This window comes from Arachis duranensis, chromosome 1 (genome assembly GCF_000817695.3).
Source record: "Arachis duranensis cultivar V14167 chromosome 1, aradu.V14167.gnm2.J7QH, whole genome shotgun sequence".
Lineage (NCBI taxonomy): Eukaryota > Viridiplantae > Streptophyta > Magnoliopsida > Fabales > Fabaceae > Arachis > Arachis duranensis.
Window position 1 is genome coordinate 11,033,552 of NC_029772.3, and position 19,268 is coordinate 11,052,819.

General features: G+C 32.4%; 6 protein-coding genes across 7 annotated transcripts; 2 read left to right on the plus strand and 4 right to left on the minus strand.

Moving 5' to 3' along the window:
• Positions 1 to 179: 179 nt before the first annotated feature.
• LOC127744849 (UPF0548 protein At2g17695) lies at positions 180 to 2,685 on the plus strand. Its single transcript, XM_052257571.1, has 5 exons — positions 180 to 319; positions 452 to 513; positions 588 to 764; positions 1,199 to 1,400; positions 2,122 to 2,685. Exons 2-5 carry the CDS (start codon positions 455 to 457, stop codon positions 2,305 to 2,307), a joined length of 624 nt encoding a protein of 207 aa, XP_052113531.1. The 5' UTR covers positions 180 to 319; positions 452 to 454; the 3' UTR covers positions 2,308 to 2,685.
• Positions 2,686 to 4,634: 1,949 nt separating this feature from the next.
• Positions 4,635 to 6,767, minus strand: LOC127741187 (F-box protein At2g26160). 2 transcript variants are annotated; one of them, XM_052253189.1, is made up of 3 exons: positions 6,613 to 6,767; positions 5,297 to 6,533; positions 4,635 to 4,989 (listed from the first exon to the last, which is right to left on the minus strand). In XM_052253189.1, exon 2 carries the CDS (start codon positions 6,439 to 6,441, stop codon positions 5,305 to 5,307), a length of 1,137 nt encoding a protein of 378 aa, XP_052109149.1. In that variant the 5' UTR covers positions 6,442 to 6,533; positions 6,613 to 6,767; the 3' UTR covers positions 4,635 to 4,989; positions 5,297 to 5,304. The 2 variants fall into 2 exon arrangements, with proteins under 2 accessions (XP_052109149.1, XP_052109148.1); XM_052253188.1 differs by having other exon boundaries at positions 5,297 to 6,765.
• Positions 6,768 to 8,120: 1,353 nt separating this feature from the next.
• On the plus strand, positions 8,121 to 9,083 carry LOC127747561 (serine/threonine-protein phosphatase 7 long form homolog). Its single transcript, XM_052261600.1, has 2 exons — positions 8,121 to 8,851; positions 8,945 to 9,083. The coding sequence occupies exons 1-2, from the start codon at positions 8,121 to 8,123 to the stop codon at positions 9,081 to 9,083; spliced, it is 870 nt and encodes a 289-aa protein (XP_052117560.1).
• Positions 9,080 to 10,195, minus strand: LOC127747563 (uncharacterized). The gene has a single exon (XM_052261602.1). The coding sequence runs from the start codon at positions 10,193 to 10,195 to the stop codon at positions 9,080 to 9,082; it is 1,116 nt and encodes a 371-aa protein (XP_052117562.1).
• Positions 10,196 to 10,231: 36 nt separating this feature from the next.
• LOC127747564 (uncharacterized) lies at positions 10,232 to 11,280 on the minus strand. The gene is made up of 2 exons (XM_052261603.1): positions 10,782 to 11,280; positions 10,232 to 10,701 (listed from the first exon to the last, which is right to left on the minus strand). Exons 1-2 carry the CDS (start codon positions 11,278 to 11,280, stop codon positions 10,232 to 10,234), a joined length of 969 nt encoding a protein of 322 aa, XP_052117563.1.
• Positions 11,281 to 13,286: 2,006 nt separating this feature from the next.
• LOC127747566 (GDSL esterase/lipase At4g16230-like) lies at positions 13,287 to 17,172 on the minus strand. The gene is made up of 5 exons (XM_052261605.1): positions 16,833 to 17,172; positions 16,276 to 16,421; positions 15,542 to 15,757; positions 14,499 to 14,745; positions 13,287 to 13,744 (listed from the first exon to the last, which is right to left on the minus strand). Exons 1-5 carry the CDS (start codon positions 17,107 to 17,109, stop codon positions 13,515 to 13,517), a joined length of 1,116 nt encoding a protein of 371 aa, XP_052117565.1. The 5' UTR covers positions 17,110 to 17,172; the 3' UTR covers positions 13,287 to 13,514.
• Positions 17,173 to 19,268: the final 2,096 nt, after the last annotated feature.

Sequence of the window (19,268 nt, forward strand, 5' to 3'; positions counted from 1 at the left end):
TATTTTTAAAACATTTGTGACATAAATGAAAAATAAAAAAAATTAAAAACAATATTAATATTTACCATAAGAAAAGGGAAAAAACAAAAAGGGGTAGAAAAACAATCTTGTGTGGTTCACATGGTTCTGAACTTCTGACTCAGCATTTATCATCTTAAAACAAGATTTTTAATACGTGGAACGAAAATATAACATATTCATATGTGGGGCCAAATATGCCTAACATAATTTTATCATCATATTTTATATTTTTTGACTCAATGTCATATCTCAATTCTCAAATCTCTCAGTAACTGTATTGTAACCTGAATTAGCATAAGTTAGTATTCCCCATTTTCCATTAAAAATACTTTATATTATGTTTAATTTTATACTTTTCATTTGTTTTTCCTACTGTTACTTTGCTTCATGTTCCACATGACTATAACATGTTTGTTAAATTGCTTAACAGAAAATGGTGTTCTTGAGCTGGGGTCGACCATCTCCAAAAGACCAAAAGGCTTGCATCAACAAGTAATTTTTTACTTCCAAGCTATTTAAAAGTCCATATGATATCATCATATCCTTATAAATTTATATATTACCAGATCAGGTACCTTCAACTATGATGGTAAATACAAAGGATTTACTGCTAAATCAATATCTTCCCTTGAACAAGATGAAGGGTTGTCCAAAGATGGGTTTTCACTTAACAACAAACGGGTTCTGTTAGGTTCTGGTGCAGAGGTTTTTGAGAATGCTAAGATTGCCCTCAAAAGTTGGAGGTATGCATGCATACATCCATACATGGATTTGCATATACTGTGGTTTTAAATTGCAATCCTATATGTGTCTGTGTGCTCGTGCGGGTTATGATTTTAAATTGTGACCTGTGTGCACAGCGATGGCGGTTGTTACCTATACATTTTCCCACAATTTCTGCATTGCATCAGGGCTGCAGTGGCAATTTGAAATCCAAAAATGTTATATGCACACAAGAAATCAGCCACGATATATTTGTGTTGTTTAATTCATTTTCAAAGTGTATTTTGTTTTTGATATGTATTATTTACAAGTGGCTGTTTGTTTGTGTACACATAGCATAGTTGTTTTAAATGAATGATATATGCTTTAGCTCATAAGTCATCATGTGATTTCTTTTTGAGGAGTATGAATGAATGTATATGGTGATTTATTTATGGGTGGAATTTTGTTGTAGGCATTTTGGATTGGATTGGACATTTGTTGATCCAAAGACACAGATTAAACAGGGAGAGAAGTTTTGTGTTTGTGTGAAGGAGTTCCTGCCATGGGTTATGATGCCACTTCAGGTTGTGTATGTGAACGAAAGCAGTGCCGCCAAAAGGAAGCGTGTGGCATCCTTTGGTTTTGGAAGTGGAACTCTTCATGGTCACTTGCTGGTTAGTGTTTTTCTTTTCCTTCCCATCTCCCTTTTTCTCTTTTCCTCTTTGTCCTTTTTAATATATCTTTTAATTCTTGGGTAGTCTGGTTGAACATTTGAAGTATTTTGTTATTTAATTTTCTTGATAAAATACCTTAACATATATGATGTGGGTTGATCTGTATAGCTAATCTGACATGGTGAGACTAGGCTTGATATTATTGTTGTTGTTGTTATTCCTTCACATTCATGGTTTTTTATGCATTTGTTGAAGCCAATATGAATTTTGTTTTTGAGAGTTATGTCTGCTTGTATGTTTCAATAATCATAATATTAATAACCTTCTTTGTCATATTATGATATCAGAATCACCAGCTTCTTTGTGATCCACATAGACACACACTATATGGTAATTTTGTGAAAGAAAAATGTTGAAAATTCCATCATGTTCCTCAATTCTTAAGGATCATTATTTTTTATTTTATTTAATTTTATTTTTTTGGAGTAGGTTTACCTTATTTATGCTTGATTCATTGATTGTATGAAGTTTTTGGCAATAGTATGCGAAACTACTCAAATATGGAGATGCCGAATCCATTTCAATCTTTTAGTCTCTGCCAAAATTGTTTCCATGATTTTTTCTTACCCATTATTACATTAGTCTTGTATTTGAGTAGCTTTTACCTAACAAAGCGATCAAAATACAGAAAACAGTTGACGTTTGCTAATCTTTCCGGCAGGCAGCAGAAGAGCGCTTTTCGGTCGAGATTGATGAGAACAATCAAGTGTGGTATGAAGTACTTTCCTTCTCGAAACCTGCGCACATTTTATCATTTGTTGCAGCACCATATGTTAAACTTAGGCAAAAATATTTTGCTGATGAATCTGCCAAGGTAATGCTGAAGCATATTAGTTCTTCAAAATAGGAAATGTTACCATCAAACAGAGGGATTTGAAGCTTACACTTCAGTTCCTATTAGGTTGCATAAGCATAATTACACCACCAAGTTCTGACGGATATTTTCCGTTGGTAATTTCCGATGGTAATGTGCTTGTTTCCGGTAGGGTGATTTGTAAAAAGAGCTCAGCCACATTGAGTCTTATCATTCTCCAAACTTTGTATCTATTGATCACCCTGCTGATGCACCTTTTCTACATGTATCATATATGTTATTCAGTTGTTTTCGCCCTTGCGCTTCAGCAATCTTTGTTTTTCTTCAGAATTTAAACAAGAAAATTACTGAAGGATTATGATCTTAACAACCAAGTAATAATATAGTGATGATCAGATTATCCATGTACAATGAATGATTGTAGTTCTTTAAATCCAAACAGCTTGTGCCTCTCCATGTTATGATGACAATCCATTTAGATGCAACTTTCCCGGTTAGAGCAAATTATATTATATTATATTATTGCCATGCTGCTCTAACTTGCTGGATTTTATTGGTGGTTGAATTTGAACATCAATCCATCCCCATTTACCAAAATGACCATATTTATGATCATCAGTAGTCAAGGAAGTCTCTTCATCCTTTTTTTTTTGTACCCTTATTGAATCTTCAGTAAACTTATACACTTTGATATTTGATATCAAAAGCTAGAAGGAGACCTAATAAGACCATATACGAGGTAGTCAAAGAAAATCTTGTGTATCTAGTCTCATTATGGACATGATATATGATAAGATTCAATGGCGTCATTTGATCCATGAAGCTGACTCCACTTAGTGGGATAAGGTTTTATTGTTTTATATTGAAAATAATATCTTTTGAATGTCATAAAATAAGTGTCTATTTGACAATAAAAAGACTTAAGGATGAATAAGAAGAGTTTGTGTATTAAATCATGAGCCACACCAAAATTGAAGGACAGAAAGAGTTGATGCATAATATGGGTATCCTCATTCCTCACTCATTCAAAACCTAGATCTAATTGACTACAATACAAGTGTAATGGTATTCCATAAAGGGTCCATGGTCACAAATCTAAGAATGTCACAGTCTCACAGACAAAGACATAAGAATATAAACTTTGGGTTGAAAACTGAAATTGTCTTTTTGACTGCTGAGAATCTAGAGGATCAAAACTACATCAATGACCACCTCATGATCAAATCTATGACTCCTTTACATTATGTTATCCTTTTTCTCTACCAATGCTATTCATTAAACAAATAAAAAGTATGCATATTATTATAATTATCTAAGGAATATTCCACTTTATCTCAATTCTTACCAATCAATTTAAGTTGTACTGTGCAACAGTGAAAGACAATAACCAAGAAGTGTGTGTCCAATAATATTCAGTTGCGTTGCATCTATAAACACAAAGCAAGAAAAGAGAGCCATTAGAGGAACCTATTATGTTTCCTTTATATTTTAAAAGTTAAAACACTCAACTTATAAAATATTCTTTAAAAACTTTAGACCAGCTAGCTTATCTATCAAGTTGCCTACAAGTCAGCAAGGGATTAATCACTGTATTCGATGATGAATATCCTGATTGTGAATCAAAATGAGATTAGTTATTATAAGTAATAAATGATGGAATAATAAATAAGTTTGTCTCTTTTTCGATAGTCTCGAGTTTGAATTTTGAGAGTGAAAAAAAAAAACCGTACTAAAAGAGACAACCAATACATTTCTTTAAACTAAATTAATCAAATTCCTATATTAGTATCCTATTTAATGATAATATTTCCTTTTTAATTATGTGTTTAAATTTATACAACTTATGTTGAAGAGCCAGTCAACATCAACAAATGAATTGTCTTGTCTCCAAAATTTAAAAGATTAATAACTCATTAATTATATTGTCCAAATCTCATTTAAAGGTTTTGCATATTTTTTGCTTACATTTCTCTTCACCAAGACACCAATAAATAACAAGCATCTGTAGAAAATAAGCCAAAGAAGTGAAAATGACAGTGATGGGAAAGTCCTATAGTTAGCACCAACCAAATAAAGCACCAAATGAATTGTAAACTATTTAAATCATCTAATTATGAATAGTTCAAGAGCCAATTGTTCTTTTTTCTTTTTATTATTATAATTTTATAGATGGTCAAAACTGCATTTTCGATTCAAATCCTATTGAGAGGTCTTTTAGAGATCAGATCTTGCTGAAGAAAGAACAAAATGTTTCTTTTGTTCTCTCCATGTGATCGGAAAAACGAAAGTAATGATCAATATATTCAAAATAACTATTAAGCATTTAGATAAGCTTGGAAATGAATGAACAAGCAACTATGTCATAAAAAAAAGAGATAGAAGTCCCAATTCCCCTTGGTTTCTATCATATTATTACCAAATCAATCTTCAAGTACACAACCCAATCTCATTATATACTAATGGAAGCGCAACATAGATCTTGATTTTTGTTATGATACAAAGTTGTTGCTATAGCCTATATATATATAATACAAAGGTGGAATGAGAATATCTTGGAGAACCAAAAGAATCCTAGTGTGACACTCAAGTAGCAAATGAACCAATAATTACATAGCAAGCAAAAGTGGCTTCCATAAATTAAGATCAGCAATAGTATGCCTCTTCACCATGAACTTCTCCAGAGAGGTTCTTCTTCCTTCATGTATATGCTTTTAGCTGTTGAGAAGACACAAATACACATCAGTGAAGTGAGCAATAATAAGTATTCATAGTGTTTTTGGAGCACTACAATATTCAATTGCCATAAATAAATTAAGCATTCTCAACAATTTGATTGAATAGTTCTATAAACATCACATAGTTAAGAATCAATCACACTACTGAGACAAGCATATATCTGGTCTGATGGACTATCATGGTTATCAAAGACACAACTAGTGATAGCATTCTTTACATAAGTTGCAAAATATATAGTAACATCAAGTTGTGCTACATATGCAGTATGGCCAAGAAAATAGTATACCTTTAAACTCAAATAGTGTGACCTAGCCAAGCGGTTTGAGGCATCATATTCTTCTCAATACTTGGATCAAAGTCAATGGTAACAATGCTATGATCATCCAAGCTGTACATCCTTAAATCAAACATATCAGTGAAGTAAATGCAGTTCCCTTGATATCCAGTGAGTTCTTTAGCTGAAACAGAGAAATTACAATTTCTACCCAAAATGAAGGCTCTATCTCCCAATTTTTTCACATCAACCCAAGTTCCCCAATCTTCATCCAACTTATAAACCTTGAAACATTCCACGGCAGCATCTCGGTTTTCCTGGCGGCCGAAGTAGTTTCTCCTCCTTGGCTCAGTTTCATAGTACCTATCAACAACATAGAGACTCCCGCATGATTCGACCAAATGTTTCTTGTTACCAAAACCACACAAGGGAGGTGTGAACTGAATCAATTTCAAGGAATTTGTATCTACCCATGAGATAGTGCCCCACTTATCAGTGACATAGAATTGTCCCCTATGCACAATAACATCATCATAATAGAAATTCTTGTCATCCACTAGTGCCCATTTCTCATCACCATGTTTCATTATCCCCAATCTTCCCTCTAAAAACACACAACAAGCAACCGAATCTTCAACACCAACCCAAGAAGAGTTTGGAAAGAAAACAACCTTGCTCACAGAAGCAGAGAACCTGCCAGTGTTCTGAAGGGTGTAGGATTTGCATAATTCAATGACTCTATAGTTCAAAAGGTTCCAAATCATTGGAGAATCTTCAGAAGGATGAAAGATTTTCCGGCCAGATATTGGGCTAACCAGCCTCAAAGAAACACCCTTTGGACCTTCTTCAACCTTGATCAACCACCCTTTGGAAGAAGAAGGTGCCAAAGGATCCAACTTGGAGCCAAAGCTTGCATCAGTTGACTCAATAAGATAAAGGGTAGCTTGGGTAAGGCTTGCTTTAATGGAGGAATTGATGGGGTGAGGGATTTTCATTGGAAAAGATGGAGAATTTGGATGAGAAGAAGGGATGGAAGATCTCCAAGTTTCACAAACACTTCTGAATCTTAGAACATCTATGTGATTCTCTAGACACTTTCCAATCTTGGGCCATAGCTCTATGGGGAGTTCAGACCAATCTACCTTCTCACGATCCATAGATTCAAACTCCAAAACACCTATTCTGCTATGTTTGTTCTTGACTTCGAAGTTTGAAGACTCTATGCTTCTTATGCTTTTTGGTTTGGTTCCTGACTTTCATCAAATGGGTGGTGGGTGCTTTTATTAGTGTTGAATGATGAAGACTGAATAAGAAGAAGAAGAAGGTACCTGTGAGTTCAGAAGAAGGAGTGAGGAACCAACAACAGAGAAACGTGGAGAATACTTCAGAGATTTCAAATTCAACATCGTGAATCTTATGCTGAAGATGCCATGTAAGACTTATGGTTTTCTTCAAGGAGGAACAACAGTTGACTTCTTAGTCTCCTTTTCTGATAACATTAAGATAATCCGTAAAAGAAATATATATTTTTTATTATTTTTATTATTATTATTAAGTGGTCATATATTCTATGGCATAAAAAATTATTTATTTCACAATTTAAAAAAATTAGAGTGCAAGGTCAATAGAATATTCACATTTTATAAGTTTAGATCTAACATTAAAATCTTTAAAATTATTTTGAAAATTCTAAAAATACTTTTTCCTATATATTTTTGTGAATACAAAATATATTTTATCCTAACTATATATGCTGAGTGACGAGTATCAAACCAGGTTGATCAGAAAAAAAAAGAAAAAGCGGATCTAAAATAGTGGAAGAGGCCAATGAAAAAACTGAGTTCGTTATGGATCTTCGAAGACAAAAACAATTCTGGATAGTTTCTCAGAGTTCGTGATTGGGATTGCTTATTTCTAACGAAAACAAAGAAAAAGAACTAAGAAAAAAATTACGGAAATTATTTTCTATATGGAGGAAGTGTTGGTGAATTGGCCGGATATTGGCCAAGGAGGGGAATTACCGAAGGGTGGAGCTCACCCTCAACACGCCGGGGGCGTGGTGGCTGAGCGGGAGAAACACTTGGCAGCACGCCGGGGGCGTGGTGGCTGAACAGGAGTGCCACGTTGCAACACGCCAGGGGCGTGGTGGCTGAGGTGGATAGGCAGAGTGGCAGCACGCCGGGGGCGTGGTGGCTAAGATGGCAGCACGCCAGGGGCGTGGTGAGTCATCACGCCAGGGGCGTGGTACGTCAGGGTTGCAGCGTTGCACGGAGTCCCGATGCAGCACCACGCGGGGGGCGTGTTGCAGTCCTGCCTGCATGCAGGAGACAGCCCCCCACCCCGGGAAGCAGCGCAATAGTTGCTCCATGTATATATATATGCATGCAGTTGAGCTTCTTCTCCTCCCATTCATGAAATATAGCTGAAAGAAAAGAGATACACGGGAGAAGGAGAGAAAGAAGTGAGTTGGGTAATATTAGTGAGGAGGGTAGTAAGTAGTAGTGAATAGTGGTGAGTTAAGTTTATATGTGGAGATAAAAAGAATATTAGTTTGAAGGATTAAAAAAAAATGGTACGTAATTATCTAGCGCCTGAAGAACATATTATCAACTTTCTGGATCATCCTATTTATGTAAGTAAATAAATTTTTTTTTTGATGTATTTAAATTATTTTATTTTTTATGTATTTTTTTTATGATACTGATATATATTATTTATTATATTATGTAGAATACATATATATATATATATTATTATATTATTGTTACCGTATAATATATATTATTATAATATTATAAGGATTATTATTTAATTAATTTAACATGTAATTTTGTTAATGCAGCCTAACAGGAATTTGTTGGTGCGTAAACTGGATCCACCACAGACGTGGAATCCGATTGTGGAGAACCACTTACGCGCTACGGGATTCTACCACGTCTCCAGAATTGGAGTCATAAGAGGATTTCACCCCATGTTAGCTGCTCTGGTTGAAAGGTGGAGGCCTGAAACCCATAGCTTTGTATTGCCAATCGGTGAGGTTACAGTGACATTAGAGGACGTTGCTCATATATTCGGGCTACCCATTGATGGAGAGCCTGTCAGTGGATGGACAGATAGTAGCAGCGAGTTTGTTCAAAATCAGGGCATAGCAATATTCGGTCGTGAGCCATCAGTCAGTCATAATGCGAAGTCCTATATAAAGTTGGCTTGGGTTCGACGTATTAGAGATGCAGAGCCGTTGAATACTGAGGAGTCCATCAGGAGATACGTCAGATGTCATATATTCTGTTTGTTAGGGTCGACGCTATTCACGGACAAGTCGACCGCATATGCACATGCGAAGTATTTACCATTGGTTCGCGATTTCGAGCAGATCCATGCTTACAGTTGGGGGTCAGCTTGTCTCGCTCATCTTTACAGAGCACTATGCCGTGCATCACGATATGATACTAAGGAGATGGATGGCCCTCTGAATCTATTGTTTGTTTGGGCATGGGAGCGAATGCCGTGTCTTGCTTCCGTACCGAGACAAACCCTTCCACCCGCCGAGATACCAGTTGCCAGGAGGTAATAAGTCTTATTTTAGTCTTGTGTTATATTCATGATGCATGTTTGACATATGCTGTTTTATTTAAATTTTTTCGATTAATAATGTGTCAGGTGGAGTCATTCGGAACGGACTACAGCGTGGTTATCCAAGACCGTAGAGACATTCAGGCATGACATAGACTACATGGAAGAGGTAAATAGTTATATTTTAGCTGTTCCGTTTTTCAATCCATTATTGTTAGGGTTCTAATATGCCAATAATACTGTGGCAGTTTGAGTGGCGGCCGTATCAAACCTATAAACCTTACGAACTTCCGTCATCTTGTACACATCATGCACATACAACTGCCAATCAAGACGCTGGTTAGCACAGCAAGCAATAACATGGCGACATGGTATTCGTTCAACCTGAAAGTGCCCACAGTCACACGTCCGTCGCGCTAGATCAACAACTAACACCTTTCCAGTAGTCATTTCGCGCACCTCAAACACCTCATTTCTTCTATCAAAGCGGTGCACAACTATGTTCCCAGCCTGTTGCATACTTGCTTCTATCCGCTGTTGCGCAAATGCGGAGTACGTAAATCCAACACGCTTGCGTTCGTGAGACTCCGCACTCTTCCGCGTAAAGAGTTCATTTAACCTATAATATGTTGCTCGGACCAGCGCCAACACAGGTAGATTACGGGCACCCTTCAACACTGAGTTAATGCACTCCACAAGGTTCGTTGTCATATGCCCCCATCGATGTCCCTCGTCGAATGCCAATACCCAATGTCTGAGTCCGATGGCATCGCACCACCTGGCATATGCCTCGCCTCGCTCTTCCAACCTCTTATAGTTGATATTGTACTCCTCCACCGTTCTTGAATACCCTATATTGACAACAAGCTTCTGCAAGTGAGGGACTTTGAATGCCCTTAAGAAGTTACTGCCGATGTGTCTTATACAAAACATCCACCATGCTCTTGGAGGTTGCCAGTCACCACCGGAACGATTAACTGCTGCCCGTATTGACTCATGCCGGTCTGAGATCATACCCACACCGTCTTTTCTAACAACATACGTTCGCAGATTCCTGAGGAAGAAGTGCCACGCATCAGCTGTCTCACCTTCCACCAAGGCAAAGGCGATAGGCACAATGTTCTGGTTCCCATCTTGTGCAACAGCGACTAGAAGTGTACCTTTGTATTTTCCGTAAAGGTGTGTGCCATCAACTTGAACTAAAAGCTTGCAATGCCTGAACGCCCTAATGCATGAATTGAAACTCCAAAATACGCGGTGAAGTATTCTGACACTGTCCGCCTCCTCACTCCCGTTGTACAGAGGTTGTGTTTCTATTTGGACAATTGAGTCGAGCATCTTCTAAACCATAACCGAGAGCCACTATGGCAACGCTTAGTAAAAATCCTCCCAACCACCGAAAACTTTAGCTTTGGACTTCTGCTTTGCCAACCAAGCCTTTCGATAACTGATGGTATAGTTGAACCTTGAATGGACTTCCACAATTATAGATTTCACCTTCATGGACGGGTCCGTCTCGACTAATGGCCTTATAGCCTCAGCAACTGTATCCGAGTCCAACTTGGAATGATCTTGTGAAATCGTTCTGATCGTGCACATGTGCCTACCGTTGTATCTGTGTATCTCCCAACAACCTTTTTTCCGTATCAAGCTGGCTCGGATAAGCCAGTCACATCCACGCCCGTACATCTTGCATTTTGCATAGAACGTCTGTGGCTCAGACTCAAACACATCATAGTCAACTCCTCTAGATATAGTGAAACTTCTAATTGCTGCAACGACCGACTTTCTAGAGCTGTATTCCATTCCAATTCGGAACTCTCCGTCCTCAGGATCAGCAATACCTACAGAAAGCCGAAATCATCGTTTATTGCACAGTCCAAAGTATAAACTCACAAAAACTTCTTATTTAGTCAACACGTACCTATGTTTGCATATTCCGGAAACTCGGGGGCATGTATGGCGTCGAGATCCAACTCACACATAAAAGGTGGAACGCCCATCGGTTGACTGCTCGAGGGACGAACCACTACATTCTCCACTGCTGCCTCAACTCCCACATCACCATCCTCATCTTCATCGCCGGCTTCATAAGTGGCTTCGAAGTCCTCTTCGCTGTCACTATTCATACCTTCGTACACTGCAGCTATATCATCATTTACATCTATATCATTTTGGACCGCTACTGCCTCCTCAGCTTCAAACTCAACGTACAACTCAATCTGTGGGTGTCTCATATAAGTCTGCCGGTGAATTTGAAACATATTCTGCATACTCGCTTCATCCGTGATCGGAATGGTATCAAACTGTATTAGGCCACCAAAAACCACAACCGGATTTCGGTACAGAATTCTGCTCACTCTCATTAACGTACCATTCTCCATGCTTTGACATAGGCCGTTCTGCAGCTCCATTAACGTCATCGTGCATGGAACCACAAACGAAAACGAATTTTGTGACACAAACCTCACTCCCTCATGGTATTACGTATTATCTCACCATTACGATACACCACCAAATTTGCGGTGTCCTCCATTACACCAACTACAGCATCAAAGAATCCTCACAACACACTCAACTCTCACTCACTCAGTATGGAAAACACTATCGAGCTCTACCTTATATAGAGCGGTGAACTTACCACGCCCCCCACGTGGTTCACACTTGGACCAATCACGTTTCGCCACGTCAGCACGCCCCCCACGTGGTGCAGTCACGGGCCAATCAGATTTCGCCACGTCAGCACGCCCCCTGCGTGCTGACTAAGCACGCCCCCTGCGTGCTGCCTAGGTGGCTCAACCACAGCTTGCCACCTAACTTCCACGCCCCCCACGTGATGTATGCACCACGCCCCCTGCGTGCTGTGCATGTCATCTGCCAACATCCATCTCTGTGTAATACACACAGTTGCTCCATATTCTCCCAAATCACCCACATGTTTTCCATATTTAAATTAATCAGCCAAAAAATTACGAAAGAAAACTATGAAAAAAAAGATGCAAGGAGAAAATATATCAAAAAGATGCAAGAAAAAAATATATCTTCTGATACTATGTTAGATGAACACAAAATAATGTAAAAAATAATTCTGATTTATGAATCTTTTATTATGAAATCATATATATATATGGTGTGATTTAGTCAATTGACTAAAGCTAATTGGCTAATACAATTATGATTAACTGACTAATTTAACTTAATTAATGTGCCACTGATGCATAATGCCTAATACTAATGTAACAAGTCATTTTACAAATAAAATATATTTTTTGATCATCTTAATATCTTATTCGTTTCAACTAACTTAACACTCAATTTGATATTAAAATTCTTCCTTTCGGTTTTAGATTTTATTTTATTTGTTATACTATAGACTAGTATTTTTAGATTTTTTCTTTTGGATGAAAAATTTTTACATGATAAAACTCTTTTGAAAGCAAAGTAAAAAAAAAAATATTTTGGTCTGAAAAAAAGTTACATGACAGTATTAGAAAATAAAAAATAATTTTATAATGAAGATATTTTTGTTTAAAGAAAACGAAGAGAAGTGTATAAATTTATTTTAAAGCTTAATAAAAATTAAATGACACATTTTCTTAAATAAATATTTAATTTTTTTTCCGATTATCATAAAATGCACCTATAAAAAATTAAAAGTAGTGCTGTATTTTTGGACATTATAAAAATAGTGCTTTTCGAAGGCCATAGAAATGAATATGGGCCACAGCCCAAAAGACCAAGAAGAATCTATGTATCCAGCCCAAAAAACTGATGCTGTGTACAAAAATTATTAATATAAAAACTGATATATGATACTAATTATAAGAGGATTATGTAACCAACTTGAGTTGGTCGAGTAATCAGCTCACTCGTCCACTTAAGTAAGTGTTCGGAGTTCGAACCCTACCTTGTGCATGCAGCAACTCATTGGCCAGTGACAGACCTTTAAATGGAGCTCAGATCCGCGACGGATTAGTTCTTAACCTGTCGGGTTGGGGGATACTGTTTGGGTAAACCAAAAAAAATAAGAGGATTATGTTAATGAGTAACTTATAATCACTTATTAAGGTTTTAAAAAGGTACTTTACCAAAAAAAAGGTTTTAAAAAATTATAATTTCAATATTTTAATTGGTTAGATGTGTTGAAATTTTCAAATATATATAGTTAGTAATAAGTTTATTGTTTCGGAAATTGTAATAATATTTTTTTTAGTTAATAATTAGCAAAACCCTTTACAGAAAAATATAGGTATATTAAAGAACCCTCACTTGTTTAAAATTAAGGTAAATGCAGACTATATATTATATAAATGACATTCTCTCACTTGAGAAGCATATATATATTGAAATATTGTATTAAATGGTTACACCACATTTTTATAACAAAAGTGAACTCTCGGCAACTCTTATTAGAGTGACAAATTAAATGTGACAATCTATCATTGAATTATTCCCAACATGTATGCATTGGAAAATAAAAGAACACATGAGCAGCATCCATTATTATTAGATGCCTTGCGACGGATTAATTTGACAGTAACGCTTATAGTCCGATAGAACGACATTGTTAACTGTCGCAAAATTTGACAACGTAAAATTTAACAGTAATTTCGATAGTTTTTAGCGTATTTTTTATACTGTGTTGTGACATGAATAATTAAGCCCTAGCTAATTGGCTCAAATTAATTGGAGTCACAAAGTCTTTTGACTTTCCATGAACAAGTGTTTGTGCAGCCAATTGAGAAGCTCTCTCACTTGGATGAAACCAATCCCAAAACAAGTGATCCTTTCTATCAAAACATAGATTGGCACCAGCTGTTTTGTTGCATGGACCTTGCCCATTCAAGTATCCAATTCCACAACATGCTGATTTTGTCTCCTTCAACCCTACAAATAAATTTCCCAAAACAAAAAAAAAAAAAGGTTAATGATTGGTATCTACTATATATAATGGGATGAAAAGGAGTTTAGTACATACATTTTTAGCCCTAATATAATCTTTACAATATTTGAATTCAAGAACTCTTAAGTATAATATAAAATATTTATCATCTTAGCTAATTTCATATTTGTTACTAATAAATATTTAATGAATGAATAAAATAATAGAATTTAGACATGTTATAGTATATATAGTATGTAATAAGACACAATTTCTATATAGCTACTCAATCTTTTCATATAAAAATTTCACATAGTATTGATTTTTACTTTTTATACTGATAAAATTATATAATATATGATAGAATCATGTAAAATTTTTATAGGAGAGAATTCATTACTAATATTAAATTTAGAGGTATATTATTTTTTGAAGGAATTACCTAATCTAATCCTAATTCATTTAAGAAAGACCACGTGACCTAACCTCTAACAAAATAAAAATGACAAAATAGCTCCTAATAACTATTTATTCTATGAGATACATCAATTTTTTTTATTATATAATTATTTTATTTTTGGTTAAAAATAAGAATTATTAATCTCCTCAAAAACAATATCTTAGAAATTTACATAATTTGTAATAAATATTGAATGTTCTATAGTTTTTTTTTTCTTTTATTCTCTGCTAATATATTCTTGACCAATGGCAGAGATAGATAAAATGAAACAGAAGAAACATACATACAATAATTCTTACCGAAAGTGGATGGTGTGTCTAGCAAGGTTTTGGTCATTAGAAAAGTGTTGCCAAGTGAATACTTAAACCCTAACAATTCAGAACTCAATTGTTGAAGAAGAGTATTAGTGGCGGAATAGAAAGCAGTTGCTAAATCATTGAGCGGTTTCAAACAGTTTCCTTTATTCTGAGAAGTAACAGCCGGACAACATCCAATGGGTGGAATACTTAGTATCCCAAATTTTCTAGCTCCTAATAAATATATATTCTGCAATTCACATCAATAATAAACAATGATGTCTTTCATATTATGTTAAAAATCACCACACATTAACTAAAAGTCTGCATATATAATTCACAAATAAAATATTAACATGATTACTCGTTTGAAGATGTGTTCAGAAAAAAATGATAATAAAAAACTGTTAATTAATTTGATATATATGTTCGACTAAACTGCTTAATATAATACGTGTAAATATCTTATTACTAGAAAATTATATATTATCGACAGATATTATTTCTCAAAAATATTGATGGATTTTGCGACAGATGAAAAAACAAAAATTAATTGATAAATTCATCCATAATTTATTATTTTTTAGTATTGTTGAACTATTATTTTTACATGAAAATATTTTCATACGAGAAATTGTAAAAAATTAGCTATAACTTTTTTAAAAGACAAGAGAAAGTACAAAATTAATTGAATGATAATCGAGAAAAGTTGGTTTCTGAATTCTTTTTTTTACTTTCTTTAAATTAGTGCAATTTATTTTTCAGGTGTTGAAAATTTCCTTGCTTGAAATGCTCAAAAAAGAAATTTCTCTTATATGTGGTATTTTTATTTTAATTCTTTTGGTAGTGAACCAACATGAAAATTCTTTCAATTTTTAGCATAAACAAAATAGATATTAATTAAGAATATGAGTCCTTAAAATACCAAAATTATTTATATATTTAAATTGAGATACATATATAAAGTCTAATAGTACGTAATTAAGTAGTAAAATAATGTGTATGATGCAATAATAGTTGTTTAAAAAAAAAAGTAATTAGGATACCTTTATATGGATGAAGTAGGTGGCTTGAAGAGAAGCCAAATATTGTTGTGGGTTGCGAATGGAAGTTTCATTACGTGCAAAATCAAAGAGATCATTGCTTCCAATGCTAATTAGAAACAAAGCATTTGAAACAAATCTACAAGCTTTTTCTTCTCCCAATTTCTCATTGATTTTCTCACGCACAAATTTAAATTGTTGAACCTGTTCCTCAAGGAACTCTACAGTTTACTTTATTACCATGCAAACATTTTTTTAATTAAGTTCTTGTACTTTAAAATTTTGTAATCAATTTTTTTTATAAAATTTTTAAACAAAAGGAATTTAGTTAAAATATATTTATACATGAATGAAGTTTGAATAAGAACGTTTAAATTATATGGACTTGATTGAAAAGCCAAGTAAAAATATATAAGACTATTAAAAATTACAACATAATTGCATTACAAAAATTAAAAACTAAATTAGAGCAGCTCTTTTGCTTTTTATTTTTTCGTTCCAGCTGCCGACTCTAAACTAGCTTATTAATGTGTTATTAAGGAAGGTAAATAAATATGTTAATTAATTAACAAAAATGTTTAGTAACAAAAAAAATTAGTAAAATAGTCAAAATTTATCTTATTTAATATTTATTAATTATTGTTAAAATTAATTAATATTAATAAAAAAGTAAATTTTGTCTATTTTTTGTTGTTTTTCTAAGATTACTGATTAATTAATTACTAAAACAAACTTACCCATTGCTTCTTGCCTGTTTCTCTAAGAATTCCAGAACCTGCTGAGGCAAAATTTGCACCACCAAGTATGTTCCTCTTGAAACTGTATGGATGCTTAGCCAAAACCAAAAATGGTGGTGGACTTTCCATATAACCAAATTGCCTCGCTACTCAATCATATATATAATCAACACAAAAAAAAAAGTAAATAAATTAAATATTTTTTCAAAAGAAAAAGAAAACATTTCCAATTCAATAATATATAATAAAGTCATATATCAAAAAATTGAATTTATTATTATATTATCGAACAATGTTACATAACCAGTAAATATTATCATTTTTGCTAGCACTTAGTCAATAATAATTTGCAACCATATTTATAAGGGTTTTGCACATAAAAAATATATAATTTGTACCTAAATTTATCAGAATTTACACACATAAATTAATACAGTTTATACTAATATTTTTCAAAATTTGTACTCATGAATTAATAAAATTTATTTGTTTATATTAATCAAATAATAACAAAAAATACTAAAAATTTCTAGCCCTCGTAAATTTCTCTATATTACCAATTTGGTCAGCAGTGTTATAGCCATTGCTGAACCTTCCAGTGGGAATTGAATGAAGGAAATCAATCCCATTGTAGAGGATGTTAGCCTTTGCTATACTTTTTAGAAAATTGTTGGTTCCAACATCAAAAGTTGAATCTCCAAATATGAATAATGTTGGTTTCTTCACATTATTATTATTATTCCCATAAGCTACTACTAGCATGGATATAGAGAATAGAAGAAAGAACAAATTTGTGAAAATAGAACATTTCTTTCCTTCAAATAATGGTGCCATATTATTTCTCTCTTTAATTTTCCCTTAAAGACTCTTGTGAATGATGAGATCAGAGACTCTCAAACACAAGAGTAGTTGATAATGATATATCTATACAAAACTCATGATCTTATATCTATAAACATTAGCATGTTATATATACATCTCATATTAATTATATAATACGGGGTCATTGTCAAAGGAAACAATGTAATTATTAATTATTATAGAATTATGAAAAGAGTAATGCTACGATAGTCAAAATATTATAGATAATAAATAAAGATATATAATTAATAATATTTGTATTTATAAGAGAGTGTAAATTACTCTCTTAATTTAATTGACATAATTAATTTTTTTTATAATTAATTTTTTTCTTCATTTAATTATACTAAAAGTTAATTCTAAATTTAATGTGAATCAAATTTCAAAAATTTCTCTCTCATTATTACTATATACATTTATAATTCATTAATTCTATAATTTTTTCTCCCAAATAAAAATTTTAAATTCTTATATTTTTAATTTTTAAAAAATCTCAAATAACCTCAACACATTTAAAAAAAATAAAAAAATCTTAAATTTGATCGATTTCTATTTATTGAAAATTATAAACATCCAAAATTATTGGTTTATGACCTTTAAAATAAAATAATAAATAATAATAAATTAGTACCAATTTATTGATTATAAATATTATGTATATAAAATATAAATATTATACGTATAAAAATATAGATATTAAATTAGAGACTTTAACAACTTCTATTATACAACTCATATTTTACATATAGACTATTATAAAATAAAAAATAAAATATAAAATATAAACAAAAATTAAGAAATAAAATTTTAAAAATAATTATTAACTTAAAATTAATAAATAAGAATTATAAATAGTAAATAAAAAATATTAAAATTATGACTCTTTAGTGTACATATAAAATAATTTGAAATATATAACAAGACACATAGTTTAAAATTTAGTAATATATATGAAATTATGAATATTATGAGTATAAAATTATGGATGTTATTAATATGACATTTTGGATATTATTAATATAAAATTATGGATGTTATTAATATAAAATTTTGGATGTTATGTGTATGAACTTATGGATATTATGAATAAATTTCCTAATCTGTTATGAAATTATGAGTAAATTTGCTAATTGAATAAATTAATTTAAGTATTTGATATTCTTTTTTCAAATCTAATTATAATAAAATTTGAAAATATATGTAAATCAAAATAAATTATTTCACTTTGAAAAATATGAAACAATTTTTTAAATTATCAATAATTTAAAAAATTATATGTTAATTTAAATGTATAATATCTTCAAAAAAAATTAAAACATTTTGAATAATAATTTATTAGTGCATATATGAAATAATTTGAAATATATAATAAAATATAGTTTAAATTGTATTATATTAATTATAAAAGTATATTAATAATAAAATTATGTATATAAATCTATAGATGTTATGTAATAAATAAAAAATGTGTTTTTGTTATTATAATATAAATTAAAAACCATAAATATAAATTATGTATATTCATTTAATAAGAATGTAAATTGATAAGGTATGTATTTATAATATACTATTTAATATATACAATTAATGTTTGATACAATAAATATTGCAATAATTAAAAACAGTAGGCGCGTAAGAGCATAATAATTAAGGAAAATTTTGTTCATCTAATTAAATAAAGTTAAGAATAGAAAGTTTTGGCTGATTTTGTTCTCTAAGTTTGGTTACTAAACTTTTCTTATGTGGAAAATAATAAACACATCAAACATGGCCGACTTTGTAAAAATTACGGAAATATTTGATAACAAAAAAGATTTAGTTAAAATTAATCAAAATTTATTTTATAATAATTAATGAATTTTAAATAAGATAAATTCTTACTGTTATTTTTGTCTCTCTAATATTACGGTAAAAATTATTAGGTATTCAAATAAGTGCCGAAATATAAGCTTATAATAATGCCAATATGGATGCATGTATTTGTTTGATTATTAATATTATGTCGAATGCATGGTACGGTGTTTGGTATTTTGTTTGTGTAATTATTAGAAGGTAATTACAATTTGAGGAGGAGGTTTAAGTTAATCAAGCTGGCCTGGGACAGAGGACTTTATTTGGTTACAAAAGTTATT

What these genes read in the sequence shown, in the direction of transcription:
- LOC127744849 (XM_052257571.1), top strand. Translation starts at nt 455, where the DNA reads ATGGTGTTCTTGAGCTGGGGTCGACCATCTCCAAAAGACCAAAAGGCT. An exon ending in CAAAAGGCTTGCATCAACAA is followed by an intron (nt 514 to 587) that starts GTAATTTTTTAC and finishes ATATATTACCAG; the next exon opens with ATCAGGTACCTTCAACTATG. An exon ending in ATTGCCCTCAAAAGTTGGAG is followed by an intron (nt 765 to 1,198) that starts GTATGCATGCAT and finishes ATTTTGTTGTAG; the next exon opens with GCATTTTGGATTGGATTGGA.
- LOC127741187 (XM_052253189.1), bottom strand. Translation starts at nt 6,441, where the DNA reads ATGGATCGTGAGAAGGTAGATTGGTCTGAACTCCCCATAGAGCTATGG.
- LOC127747561 (XM_052261600.1), top strand. Translation starts at nt 8,121, where the DNA reads ATGCAGCCTAACAGGAATTTGTTGGTGCGTAAACTGGATCCACCACAG. An exon ending in GAGATACCAGTTGCCAGGAG is followed by an intron (nt 8,852 to 8,944) that starts GTAATAAGTCTT and finishes ATAATGTGTCAG; the next exon opens with GTGGAGTCATTCGGAACGGA.
- LOC127747563 (XM_052261602.1), bottom strand. Translation starts at nt 10,195, where the DNA reads ATGCTCGACTCAATTGTCCAAATAGAAACACAACCTCTGTACAACGGG.
- LOC127747564 (XM_052261603.1), bottom strand. Translation starts at nt 11,280, where the DNA reads ATGACGTTAATGGAGCTGCAGAACGGCCTATGTCAAAGCATGGAGAAT. An exon ending in TCCGGAATATGCAAACATAG is followed by an intron (nt 10,702 to 10,781) that starts GTACGTGTTGAC and finishes GGCTTTCTGTAG; the next exon opens with GTATTGCTGATCCTGAGGAC.
- LOC127747566 (XM_052261605.1), bottom strand. Translation starts at nt 17,109, where the DNA reads ATGGCACCATTATTTGAAGGAAAGAAATGTTCTATTTTCACAAATTTG. An exon ending in TAACACTGCTGACCAAATTG is followed by an intron (nt 16,422 to 16,832) that starts GTAATATAGAGA and finishes ATGATTGAGTAG; the next exon opens with CGAGGCAATTTGGTTATATG. An exon ending in AAACAGGCAAGAAGCAATGG is followed by an intron (nt 15,758 to 16,275) that starts GTAAGTTTGTTT and finishes TAAACTGTAGAG; the next exon opens with TTCCTTGAGGAACAGGTTCA.